Consider the following 13405-nt stretch of genomic DNA (forward strand, 5'->3'; position numbering starts at 1 on the left):
ACTTTTACCAATAATAAATCATAAAATTGATGATGTGCTTCATAAGAACATCAAAGTAAAGCCAAAACATGATAAATAGTATCATTGTGAGGTCAATTAATACAATAGAAGATCTATTCTTACTTCTATTAAAAAAAACAAAACAAAAACAAGAAACATGAGAAATGGGCACAATGTTGGAGCTTCGAGTAAAAGGAGATGTGAGAGAGGTGATAAGGAATTGACAACAATAGCAATGATGCATTTACAAAAAGATGATGGAAACAAAGATTTGATAGGATAAGATTGTGGTAAATATGATTTTGAGGTGCTTGTAAGTATGTACAAAGCAATATATGCTATAGAATGATGAATCATGTTCATTTTGGTGTACCTTTGCCTTGTTTTGACAGGTGAAGGGGATCTGGTCTTGGAACCAAGGGTCGTGTTGGGGGATGGGGGCTGGTAAGGGGCCGAACCTATTAAAATGAAAAAATTTCCTCTTTAACCCCTTTATAATTTATAAAACTTTAAATTAGTATATAAAAAATTAAAATTTAACCCCAAAATGTAACACCCCTTACCCGTGTTCGACGCCAGAACAGGGTACAAGGCATTACTGGACTTAATCACTAATCATCGTATAAAAATCGATTCATAATTTCACTCTAATTTAAAACTTTTTCAAACACATTCAAGTTGTCCCTTAAAAAGAGGTTACAAGGCTTATATCATGCTTTAATTCAACCACACACATAGGCAAACATGCACATTCATAAATTGCATCATTTAATTAATAACATAATCAAGACTATCTACATTAAATGACTTTATACAATAGAGACCTTCAATTAACATAGGTCAGTATTTTAGGCCAATTCCTAGCAACTTAATAACAATTAAACGAGTCTCCATACATGCCAAAGACTTAAAAATACTTTAAACCTGTAATAGCCTAAATTTCAACGATGTCGAAATTAGTGGTTCGAGACCATCAAATCCAACAAATGAACTCGTAGATTATATTATTTAATATTTACGAGCCAAATGTAGTTTTTAAAAGATTTTTGGAATAGTAAATTATGTTTTATAAAGATTTATTTGGTCAAGAAATTGAGAAAAAGAGGTATCGAGGTCTCAATGTTATAAACCGAGCCATAAATATTTTTATAAATATTTACGGAATGTCAATAAGGTAGTATTAAAATTTCGTTAGAAAATTTTGACGTTTGGGTGGTCAATTAAATAAAAGGGATTAAATTGAAAAATGTGTAAAAGTTGCTAAAAGGATTAAATAGCTCAATTGTCAAATGAGGAAGGACCTAAAGTGAAAATAAGCCCAAAGGAGATATTTTGGGCGGCAATAGCTGAGAAAAATCAGGAAATGGGTGAAATAAGGGCAAAATTGGAAAATTGCCAAAATTTGCTAAATAAAAATGGGACTAAATTGGAATATCTAGAATTCTCTTCATTTCTCGTCATATTCATCAGCTGAAAAACAGCCATGGAAGGGGGTTCAATCTGGTTTTCATGCTCTAGCTTCATGTAAGTTTAATTCTTGCTTTCTCCTTGAAATTTCTATGTTTTTGGAATTTTACAATTGGGTCCAACTTACTATTTCATTAGTTTTTGGTTCCATGGCTAATTTTTAAAGTTTTTATGGATGAGTGCTGAAATAATATGATGAATAATCATAGAATTGAAGCTTTACTTTTGGTATATGATGATTTTATCAAGTAAAATTGATGGAAAATTCATTTTAGGACCTAATTAAGAAAGAGTTTGGAATTAATGTCTAATGCTAAAGTTCTGATTTTTAGGGGTTATGAAGAAGTTTAAAATGATAGACTAAAGTATTAATTGAGAAAAATTAGCTCAATTGAGGGGTTAATTGAGCAATGACTGAATTGTATAAACTGTGAAATTTGGCGCAAAATGGAAATCAACATTTTTCATTAAAACTGTTTTGGACAACAGCAGTAGTGTAACTTTGAAAAATCACAAAAAATTGTATAAATTGAATTAGAAGATGAATAAAATATGAAATTAAATCTTATTGAGTCTAATTTCTTATAAAAAAAACTATGTAAGCAATGGAATTGTGAATCATGAGATATAATAAATTTTATCAGACAAGGTTAGAATGATTTCGGGTTCCCCTGTTTTGACTTTGGAAAATCATAAAAAATTGGAGAAAAATAATTACGGGCTTAAATTTATATGTTTAGAATCATTAATGAGCCTATTTTCCATAGAAACAAATGAAAATATCATTTGAATCTTGTACGAGGATATAATTAATTTTTAGTGAAGAAGAGTCGGAACTATTAGACAACAGAACAGGGGTAACTTTAAAGAATAAACTGTACTTATTGGCTAAACAAAAAATTCTGAAAATTTTATGGTAAGAAGATATATGAGTCTAGTTTCAGGGAAAATTATTGGATCTTAATTTGGAGTTATATAGCTCAAGATATAAATAATTTAGTGACTATGATACAGATAGACAGCTTGAATATTCATAAAAGTAAATAATAAAGATTATAGATAATGTTACTTACAAGTGTGTTATATACATTAAGGATGTGGAATGGAGAGGAGGAGGAGGAAAATATATATGAATATCCAGCTAGCATGGCTAATTTGCATGTTTTAGGTTTAAGGACTGAATTGAATAAAAGTTAAACTTCAGGGGGTAATTTTGTAAAAATGTCAAAAATGACCAAATTGAAGGGAATGAATTTTTATTATTATCTAAATTAATAAATTGAATGAAATTTTCAATTTAAGATCGGGTGAAAATTGGGAAAATGGTAAATTACCAGAATGCCCATTAATCTTGATATTTCTGCAATATCGCCAAGTAAGTTCGTGTAACTTGAATTATATTCTTAAATGCTTGAAATGCATGTTTTTTTTATATGTATATGATTTGAATGTTCATTATATGGAAATTTATGAAACATTGATATATTTGAAAAAAAAAGGGAAAAAAATCACAGTTGAATGGAAGGAAAATTCGATGGATCTCTGAAAAGGAATTGACGGTAAAAAGGATCTAGCCCGGACGGGTGATCCTATCCTGATATAGCCCTCCCAAAGAATATGTGGAAAATGGATTTAGCCCGACAGGTAATCCGAATTAGGGTCTGAATTTAGTCTGGACTGGTAATTCAGATCCAAGCTCATTAGAGTAATTGTCGTTGCAGGGGATTTAGCCTGGGCTGGTAATCCCGACAATACTCTATGAGTTTATATTACAGGGGATTTAGCCTGGACTGGTAATCCCACTGTAAGGATGAGGTTCGCGGGAGTGTGCTTTCTGATATGGAATGTGTAAGACCATGGTTGAAAGATACCATGGCAACCTGATATGAAATGTGTAAGACCATGGTTGAAAGATACCATGGCAACGTGATATGGAATGTGTAAGACCATGGTTGAAAGATACCATGGCAACCTGATATGGAATGTGTAAGACAGACCATGGTTGAAAGATACCATGGCAACGTGATATGAAATGTGTAAGGCCATGGTTGAAAGATACCATGGCAACGTGATATGAAATGAATAAGACCATGGTTGAAAGATACCATGGCAACCTGACATGAAATGAGTAAGACCATGGTTGAAAGATACCATGGGAACATGACGGGAAAATGAATAAGACCATGGTTGAAAGATACCATGGCAACATGACAGAAAACGAGTAAAACCATAGTTGAAAGATACTATGACATTATGTCGAAGATAAATAAGACCGAGGAAGAGAAACGCCAAGATATCTATTGAACAATCAATATTCAGGTAATATGTATAAGATGGAATGGTTATATGAAATGGTTGTGTGAAATGTTTACAGGAATTGGTCATATGGAAATATATGTACAAAATAGTTGTATGAAATAATTAAGAAGATAGATAAATGAAATAAGTATGGGTACATGGAATTTAATTTATGTTAAGTTTAATACGAACTATTACCGAAATAAATATATACAAGATATAAGGAAATGATGGTGCATGAAATATTGACATAACGAAATGAATGATATATGCTTATGAAGAAACAGTAAGAGAATAATATATTTTGTGACATGTACATATATAATTATCTTTGATATGTTGATACAAGGAAATTATGTAAGTTGAGACTATTATTAAATTCAAGTGTGATATGTTGAGAAAATAGGTATATCAATGTTGAATTTATATGAAATATGTGCAAGTATACTAATAATGTTGTTGTTTGACGCTTAGACAAGTGCCAAGCTATTGATTGAATGGTAACATGTTTAATTATAAGGAGCGTTGAAATGATAAGTACCTAGATGAAAATATAATTTAAGATTTTGCGAAAATTTTTATGATCTCGATTTTATTCCAGTTGGTTTCTAATGTATGTTTTGGGCTTCGAGAGCCCAATAGAGAGGCGTTATGATTATTTCAAAATATGAATAATAAATGACTCAAAATTATCTGAAAATGTTCAGTAAACTCCGGTAATGCCTCGTACCCTATTCCGGCAATGAATACGGGTAGGGGGTGTTACAAAAACCTTTATATATCGATCAATAGTTTGATAGTGTGATTTAACTTCCGGCGACCTCCAACTCGAGCTAACATCTGCGACACTATAGGAAAAAGGAAAGGAAGGGAATAAGCATTATAGCTTAGTAAGTAAGTACGTAAATATTAATAAACAATACATTATCATACTTTAAACAAAGTCACAATATGTTCCCGGAATATTACCATCACAAACACACATACTTTCACTATTACAATCATAAACAGGTTCAAAATAAGCTGTCTAGCAGAGTACCAGCAGCTAAATTATTTATTTATGGAGCTCCAGAACTCCAAATTACAAAATGTCAATTTTCCTTGAAACTATATTCACATATATTCTTACCATAAAAATTTCAGAATTTTTGGTCTAGCCAATTAGTACAGTTTATTCATTGAAGTTACCCCTGCTTCACTGCTCAACTATTCTGACCACTCTTCACTACAAATAAATTTTCTCCTTGTACAGAATTCAAAGGATGTTCTTGTTTATTTAATTTGAAACTATACTCATTAAGGATTTAAAGCATATAAATTATATCCCCTAATTATTTTTGTACAATTTTTAATGTTTTTTCTAAGTTAGAACAGGAGATCACGTAGTCATTCTGAACCAGTCTCTCAAAAACTTAAATATCTCATAATATAGAATTCCTTTGCTTGCTCTGTTTCTGTTATATGAAAATAGACTTATTAAGCTCTAATTTGATATCTCATTCAGTCTCTGATTAAATTTATACTATTTTTGGTAAATTTTTAGATTCACGTCACTGCAACTATCCAGAACAGTTTTATTGTCAATTTTGATCTTTCACACTTCAATTGTATTCATCACTTACCCATAACAATCTTTCCAAATTTCCAATCACATATCGAGCATATTGCTCATAAGTTACACACATTTATACTTACACTTATCATCACAAAGTCATACACAATTTCATTTAATCAATTTCCCAGTTGAACGCTTCGGAATAATAACAGATACGCAATGGTATCGCACAGCCCACCTTTAAAATCGAAGCTCTCTTGTACACATAGTGATCTTCACTTAGCACCACTCATGTGACCTAGCTCGATTGTACACATAATTTTGGCTCTCTTGTACACATGGTGAACACTTAGTACCACCCATGTGACCTAGCCAGTTTATCTCGTAACTCTCTTGTCTACATGGTGTCCTTCACCTGGAACCACGCATGCGACCTAACTACATATATCCCGTAGCTTTTTTGTCTACATGGTGTACACATAGTATCACCCATGTGACCTAGCTACATCATAATGTCTCGTAGCTCTCTTGTACACATGATGTGCACTCAGCACCATACATGTGACCTAGCTACATACCATCTGTATCATCCAATCTTTCCGAAGGTTCAATCGGAATTTCTCTCTCTTTTTAATACTTGATTCCATACTTCCAATAGTTAATTATGATTCAAAAATCAGCTACAATACATAAAATATGCTGAAATATAAAAACATAATAAAGATAATGTATTATTTACATACAAACTTACATATTTTCTCATTTCCATGTCGAATTAATATTGAACATTTAAATCATCATAATTATACTTACTTTCAACACCTCGGCAATCATAATAAATATATCAATTTTACATTGAAACATGCATAAATTAATGCTTATTATACATATGAACTTACCTCGATACTAAAATGGCCATTTTACCAACTTTCTCGATTTTCGATTTTTCTCCCATTCTAGGTTCAAATCTCATTTTCCGGGATCTAAAACATCATATTTTAATTATTTAATTAATTTACTATTCAAAACAGTCCTTAACTCAAACTTTGGAAAATTTACAATTTTGCCCCTAAACTTTTGCATATTTACACTTTTGCCCCTAGGCTCGAGAATTAAACTTCATCCCTTGTTCTTATGTTTTATGACATGCTGATCATTTTCCCCTTCTATAGAAACATCAAATTCTCACTCTAACACATAGTTATAAACAATAACAACTTTTACCGATTAAGCCGTTTTACTCATTTTTGCTTAAAACCGCTTAGCAAAAGTTGTTTAACATAATTTCAGCCTTCATATTCTACCATAAAACATCAAAATAAACACATTTCACCTATGGGTATTTTTCCAAATATGAACCCTAGCTTAAATTATTACTAGAATAAGCTTAATCAAGTTACCGAGATTCTAAAAACGTAAAGAACTTGAAAAACGGGGATAGAACGGACTTACTATTGAGCTTGGAAAGCTTGAAAACCCTAGCCATAGCTTCCCCCATGCTAATTTCGGCCTCCATGAAAAAGATGAGTCAATTTTGGCTTTATTTTCCCTTTTTATTTCTTTTAATTACCAAATGACTAAAATACCCTTAAGGCATTTCTTTAAAATTTTGTCCTATTCATGCCCATTTTTGTCCAAACGAACTATAATGATCTAATTTCCATTTAAGGACCTCCTCTTTAAACTCCCATTTCAATCAAGTACTTATGAATTAGAACACATATTTTGTAAATTTTGCAATTTAGTCCTAAAAGTCCAATTAAGCACTTTATCAGTAAAATTACTCAACGATATTTTTACACAATATTTTAATCAATAAATAAACCTTAAAACTTAATCGGAATAAATTTTTTGACTTCGAATTTGTGGTTCTAAAACCATTGTTCCGTTTAGGCCCTAAATCGGGTTGTTACAGCAACTTCTACAAATAAGCCCTAATAAGCAAATTAAACATGCAATCTATAAAATTTCTCATCAATACTCTAACACATGTATCTAATCACTCGGTAAATCATAAAAATTAATCGAAATAAACTTTTCTATCTCAGATTTGTGGTTTCGCAACCACTATTCTATTTAGGCCCTATTTCGAGATGTTACACAAAATGATAAAAATTTGATTTAGTCATTCAAAATTTATAAGGATATAAACTATAAAAATGGGCCTTTTTATCAAAATAATCCTTTAATTTTAATTAAGTACCAAAATGACCCACTTTTTTAATTAAACACCAAAATGACCTGAAATCTACAGTAAAAGTTGGTGGAGCCAAATTATTTGGCACCACCAACTTGCCACGTCAGCAGGGAGCATAAAAAATTAATTTTTTGGTGGAGCCATGTAGAATGGCGCCACCTGTATAAATACCAGGGAAATAATGAAAGTTTTGAAAACATGGGAGGACTTCAAAAAAATTAACCATTTTTTGGGTGGAGCCAAATTAAATGGCGCCACCAATTCTGCCATGTTAATCTTTTTTTTTTTACTTTTTAAATTTTTTACTTTTCTTTTGTCTTTTTCTCTTTATTTATTTTATTTATTTATTTTACTTATTTATTTATTATTAACTTTAAAAAGTTTGAAATATATATTTGAAATATTTTATTAATATATATTTTGAAATTATTTTTTAAAATTTTAAATATTATTTTTTAATATTTAAATATTTTAAACTTTCAAATTTATTATTAATTTTATAATAATTTAAATATTATTTAATTTGTTTTATAATATTTTAAATTATGATTTTTACATTATTTTTAATGATATTAAAACCATTTTTTAAATTCTATTTAAAATTTTAAAATAATATTTTTTTTAAAAAGTGAAATTTGAATTAATAAAAAAATTAAAAAATATTTTTCATTTTCAAAATAAAACACAAAAGTGACCTAAAATCTACAGTAGTTGGTGGAGCCAAATTAAAAAAAATGGGACATTTTGATAATTAATTAAATTTTTTGGGTTATTTTTATTAAAAAGACGAATATCTTTAAAAATAATTTAAAAATCATAATTTAAAATATTATAAAACAAATTAAATAATATTAAAAATATTAACAAACTAATAATAAATTTGAAAGGTCATATCTTTAAAATATTTAAATATTTTATATTATTAAAAATATATATTTAATGTTTAAAAAATAAAATTCAAAATTTTAAAAATAATTTAAAATAATATTTAAAATTTAAAATATATATTATAAAACATTTCAAATATACATTTTAAATTTTTTAAAATTAATAACAAAAAATAAATAAATAAATAAACAAAATAAAACAAGAAAAAATATAAAACTTAAAAAAAGAAAAAAATTTAAAGAAAAAGACAAAAGATAATAAAAAACTAAAATTTACAGTATTTCTAGAAAATAAAAATTATTTTTTAATTTTTTATTAATTCAATTTTCACTTTTTAAAATAAAATATTATTTTTAACTTTTAAATAGAATTTAAAAAATAGTTTGAATATCTTTAAAAATAATTTAAAAATCATAATTTAAAATATTATAAAACAAATTAAATAATATTTACATTATTATAAAACTAATAATAAATTTGAAAGTTTAAAATATTTAAATATTAAAAAAATAATATTTAAAATTTAAAAAAGTAATTTCAAAATATATATTAATAAAATATTTCAAATATATATTTCAAAATTTTTAAAATTAATAATAATAAATAAAATAAAATAAATAATGAGAAAAAGACAAAAGAAAAGTAAAAAAAGTTAAAAAGTAAAAAAAAAAGTGGCAAATGTGGTGGCGCCATTTAATTTGGCTCTACCAGAAAAATGGTTAATTTTTTTGAAATCCTCTCATGTTTTTAAAAATTTCAGCATTTCCCTAGTATTTATACAGGTGGTGTCATTCTACATGGCTCCACCAAAAAATTAATTTTTTATGCTCCCTGCTGACGTGGCAAGTTGGTGGCGCCAAATAATTTGGCTCCACCAACTTTTACTGTAGATTTCAGGTCATTTTTCATTTTGGTGTTTAATAAAAAAGTGAATCATTTTGGTACTTAATTAAACTTAAAGAGTTATTTTGATAAAAAGACCGTAAAATTAATTTTTGCTATCGTAAAAATATAAAATTTAATTTTGTTCTCTCAAATTTTTTTAATTTTCCCTCACTTCAAAGTGGATCCCATAATCTAATTAATTTTATATTATCTATTTTTTTTATATTTTGTAAGATATTTTTAAACAAAAGATAACATAATCTATATATATATACATATATATAATAAGGGAAAATATTTGATGTACTCTCTATGTATAAATTTCATGCATCATCGATGAATAATAATATAATATCTCATCATTAGATAAAACAAAAAATAGTAACAAACTTATAAATAAATATTAATAATTTTATTTAAATATAATTAAATAAAAATTAATTATAAATAAATGTTGAAACCTTAAACCTTTAAATTTAAAATTTTAAATCCGAAAATTATTAATATTTATTTATAATAGTTGTAAATAAATAAATCGATCGTAATGATGGTCTCTGTTATTATTCGACTTATACACTGATTCCGTATAATATTAAACACTAAGAGTATGTTTGGTTGGGTGTATTGGCATAGCCAATACACCCCTAATCGGTGGGCCCACTTAATCCCACGTTTGGTTGGGTGTATTGCCCTAATACGGGCCTATTACGTTACGTACGCAATCCTCATTTTCTCTGCTTCAACGCTGATTTCCAATCCCTTCCAAAAGAAATGATTAGCTAATCGGTGTCTGTTTTACCCTTCCCAGCAGAAATCGTTCTCCCCACCCTCTCCCTCTCCCTCTCCCTCTCCCTCTCCCTCCCAACATCAACAGAAGTTGCCACCGAACCAAACCTCCACCCGCTCAGATCTTTCGCCGACTTTCATCTTGGCATCTTTCACCAACATCAACAGAAGCGGCAAGTGCTTCTTCTCTTTTTTTACTTAATTTGGATTTTTAATTTTCTTCCTCATGATTGTTTTGTTGACAAAAAACAGATTTGTGTTCTTCAACTATGGTGGGTTTTGTCTGTTGAAATTAGGGTTTTTTTGGGGATAAATTATCAATTCTCCTGCATTATCATTCTATCTTGTATATTGTAGGCTTAATTTGCATTAGACTCTTCCTATATAAAACTCAATGTGTCGGTTTCGTTTGTTGATCTTTTTGTTTTCCTTTTCCATCTTCAGCAATTTGGGCAGCCACAGTGGTTGACTATCAAAGGGCACTCACATTTTGTTAAAAGGGTGAGCATTTTTCTAGTTTCCTAAACTCTCCACATACGGTTCTATTGATGTAAGCTAATTAAAAGTATAATCCAATTCAATGAAATCAGGTTAGTGAAATACTGGAGACTAAAGGTTGTCAATTTAAACTTGGTTGTGAAGTACAATCTGTTTTGCCTGCTGATAATGGTGAGTGCTTGCCTCGAAAATCATCCATCTTTAAATATTTACCAGGAAAAATATGACTTTTTCATATCAGATTTTACAGACCCCTGAGGATAGTTGTGTATAAATGGATTGACAGGTACCACCATGGTCTGTGGAGATGGTTTTCAAGAAACTTACAATGGATGCATAATGGCTGTTGATGCTCCCACTGCCCTAAAATTATTAGGAAATCAAGCAACATTTGAAGAAACAAGAGTACTGGGTGCTTTCCAATATGCTACCAGGTACTAAAATTTGTACTCCCTCGTTGATCTGTTTGCCTTCGAACGTCTCAAAATTAATATGCAAGTATAATCTAATCTATTTTGCACGTTCTTTAGTTTATTTAAAGTGAGCTACTAAAATTCATGAAATCTAATCAATTGTTTCTGTTGGCAGTGATATTTTCCTTCACCGGGATAGTACTTTAATGCCACAAAACAAATCAGCTTGGAGTGCATTGAATTTTCTCAATAGTAGCAAAAATAATGCATTCTTAACATACTGGCTCAATGCATTACAGGTATGTCAAAAAATTAAGTTTGCTAATATTGTCTAACATCTAGGGAAGCATAGAAGATTCTTGTCAGATACCATTTATTTCATCAGAATTACTAAAATACTTGGTTGTTTATCCAGTTATAACTTGAGTAATGCTGAGTGGTTCTTATTCTTTTTACAGTATATTGGGAAAACAAGTGAGCCATTTTTTGTGACTGTCAATCCAGACCATACCCCGAAGAATACCTTGCTTAAGTGGTCGACTGGCCATGCAATTCCCTCTGTTGCTGCATCAAAAGCTTCACTTGAGCTTGGTCAGATTCAGGGGAAGAGAGGAATCTGGTTCTGTGGTGAGATCCTCATGAAATTAGTTAACATTTTGGACCAAAATTTTGGGGAGAAGTAAATTATCAAGGGATGAAACTAGCTCTTTTAGTTCTCTTCCACTAGCTATAGATTTGTGAAGTATTATTGCTACTGTTATGGTGCTGTGCTTTTATATTTCTTGTGTTCTAAAACCTTCATTAGCTGTCATTATAAGATAATAAAACACGATGTCAACTGCCTCTCGTCTGAGTATCTGTTTTACAATTATTTCAGGCTATGACTTCAATCAGGATGAACTAAAGGTACCTCTACCTAGTAATTTCTGCTTATTTTCAACTCTTAACAAGCAAGATAAATTCCTTTAGTTTAGGCTGCAATGAAAGTACAAGAATCCACAAAGCATGTTTCTAAGGTGCTCTTTTTTTCTCAGGCTGGTATGGATGCTGCACATGGTATCTTGGGAAAGCATTCTTCTGTTCTGCACAGTCCAAAGAATATGTCACCCTCTTTCATGGAAACAACGGCACGCCTCTTTGTTACTAAATTCTTTCAACAATATATATCTATGGGCTGCGTAACGTGAGTTCTTAAATATAATCACTCAATGTTAGTTCACTGCATGTTTTTCTACTTGAATTTGACACAATTGACCATGTGGCTATCATCAGTTTCTTAGAGGAAGGAGGCAGAATTTTCACTTTCAAAGGAAACATGGAAAAGTGTCCTCTTAAAACAGTTCTGAAAGTGCATAATCCTCAGTTTTACTGGAGGGTACACACCACACATTACTTAATTCTTAATTCAGTTGGATTACTTGTTAATATTAAACTCTATTGTCACCTTTGCTTATGAGCATTATATGTGCTTTCCCTCCAGATCATGAAAGAAGCTGATATAGGCCTTGCAGATGCATATATCCATGGAGATTTTTCTTTTCTTGATGAAACTGAAGGCCTTCTTAATCTTTTCCGGGTAAGAAAATGTTATCGAGATCTGTTCCTATACATACAATAGAAATTAGGTTTGTTATGATTTATCATAATCTTCATTGATAACTTTGCAGATTCTTGTTGCCAATAAAGAGAACTCAGCTGCCTCAGGATCGAATAAAAGAAGGTTCATTATAAGCTTGAAGAAGAATCTAGATTGCAATACTGGTAGAATCCATAAATAAAACCGGTTTATTAAGCATGGACATTTATTTGGTTGCAGGACTTGGTGGTCACCTGCTCTGTTAACAGCTAGTATATCATCTGCAAAGTATTTTGTGAAGCATCTCTTAAGACAAAATACTATTACACAAGCTCGTAGGAACATTTCTCGTGTTGTTTGTGCAGCTATGCCATCAAGAAGAAGGACGAAATCGAGAGAGTTGCCAAGGCCAATCGTTGAGGAATTGGTAGGACTTTGCATAAACCATGGCAGTGGACACTTCTGTTTTTTATTCAGTACTTTATAAGTTACCTATTTTGTGTTCCGAACATAATATGAATGTTCCGTTATTTAAGTTGAGATGTTATTGAAGAAAGCATATCCTGTTTTGGTTATATATGTTGTACTTATTTTGCCATGGTTTGAAGCTGTTGAGTTCATCTTTGCTGCAAACAAAGAGATGAGAGTGCTTGATGTGGTTGTTTTGACCACATTAAATCGCCCTGCCTGTTGCTGATAATTAGTACTTAAAAAAGAGACAATTAAAGGAAGAAATCAAATTGAGTTTTTCCAATTATTGAGCAGATGAAATTATACAAGTCTTTCAAAAATATTGTTTTGAATTTCTAACCCAGCCAATAGAAGCAAAGAAAAAAATATTA

The 13405-nt window shown here is 30.1% G+C and overlaps 1 protein-coding gene across 1 annotated transcript; it reads left to right on the top strand.

Moving 5' to 3' along the window:
* Window positions 1-164: 164 nt before the first annotated feature.
* LOC107921720 (uncharacterized) lies at window positions 165-13138 on the top strand. The gene is made up of 14 exons (XM_041095552.1): window positions 165-209; window positions 393-444; window positions 10329-10348; window positions 10521-10577; window positions 10667-10745; window positions 10861-11008; window positions 11163-11286; window positions 11446-11614; window positions 11865-11893; window positions 12022-12170; window positions 12260-12362; window positions 12468-12563; window positions 12655-12707; window positions 12804-13138. The coding sequence occupies exons 1-14, from the start codon at window positions 165-167 to the stop codon at window positions 13048-13050; spliced, it is 1371 nt and encodes a 456-aa protein (XP_040951486.1). The 3' UTR covers window positions 13051-13138.
* The last annotated feature ends 267 nt before the right edge of the window (window positions 13139-13405 follow it).

This window comes from Gossypium hirsutum, chromosome A01 (assembly GCF_007990345.1).
Source record: "Gossypium hirsutum isolate 1008001.06 chromosome A01, Gossypium_hirsutum_v2.1, whole genome shotgun sequence".
NCBI classification, from domain to species: domain Eukaryota; kingdom Viridiplantae; phylum Streptophyta; class Magnoliopsida; order Malvales; family Malvaceae; genus Gossypium; species Gossypium hirsutum.

What these genes read in the sequence shown, in the direction of transcription:
- LOC107921720 (XM_041095552.1), top strand. Translation starts at nt 165, where the DNA reads ATGGGCACAATGTTGGAGCTTCGAGTAAAAGGAGATGTGAGAGAG. An exon ending in GTGTTGGGGGATGGGGGCTG is followed by an intron (nt 445 to 10,328) that starts GTAAGGGGCCGA and finishes GACAAAAAACAG; the next exon opens with ATTTGTGTTCTTCAACTATG. An exon ending in TGTTTTGCCTGCTGATAATG is followed by an intron (nt 10,746 to 10,860) that starts GTGAGTGCTTGC and finishes ATGGATTGACAG; the next exon opens with GTACCACCATGGTCTGTGGA.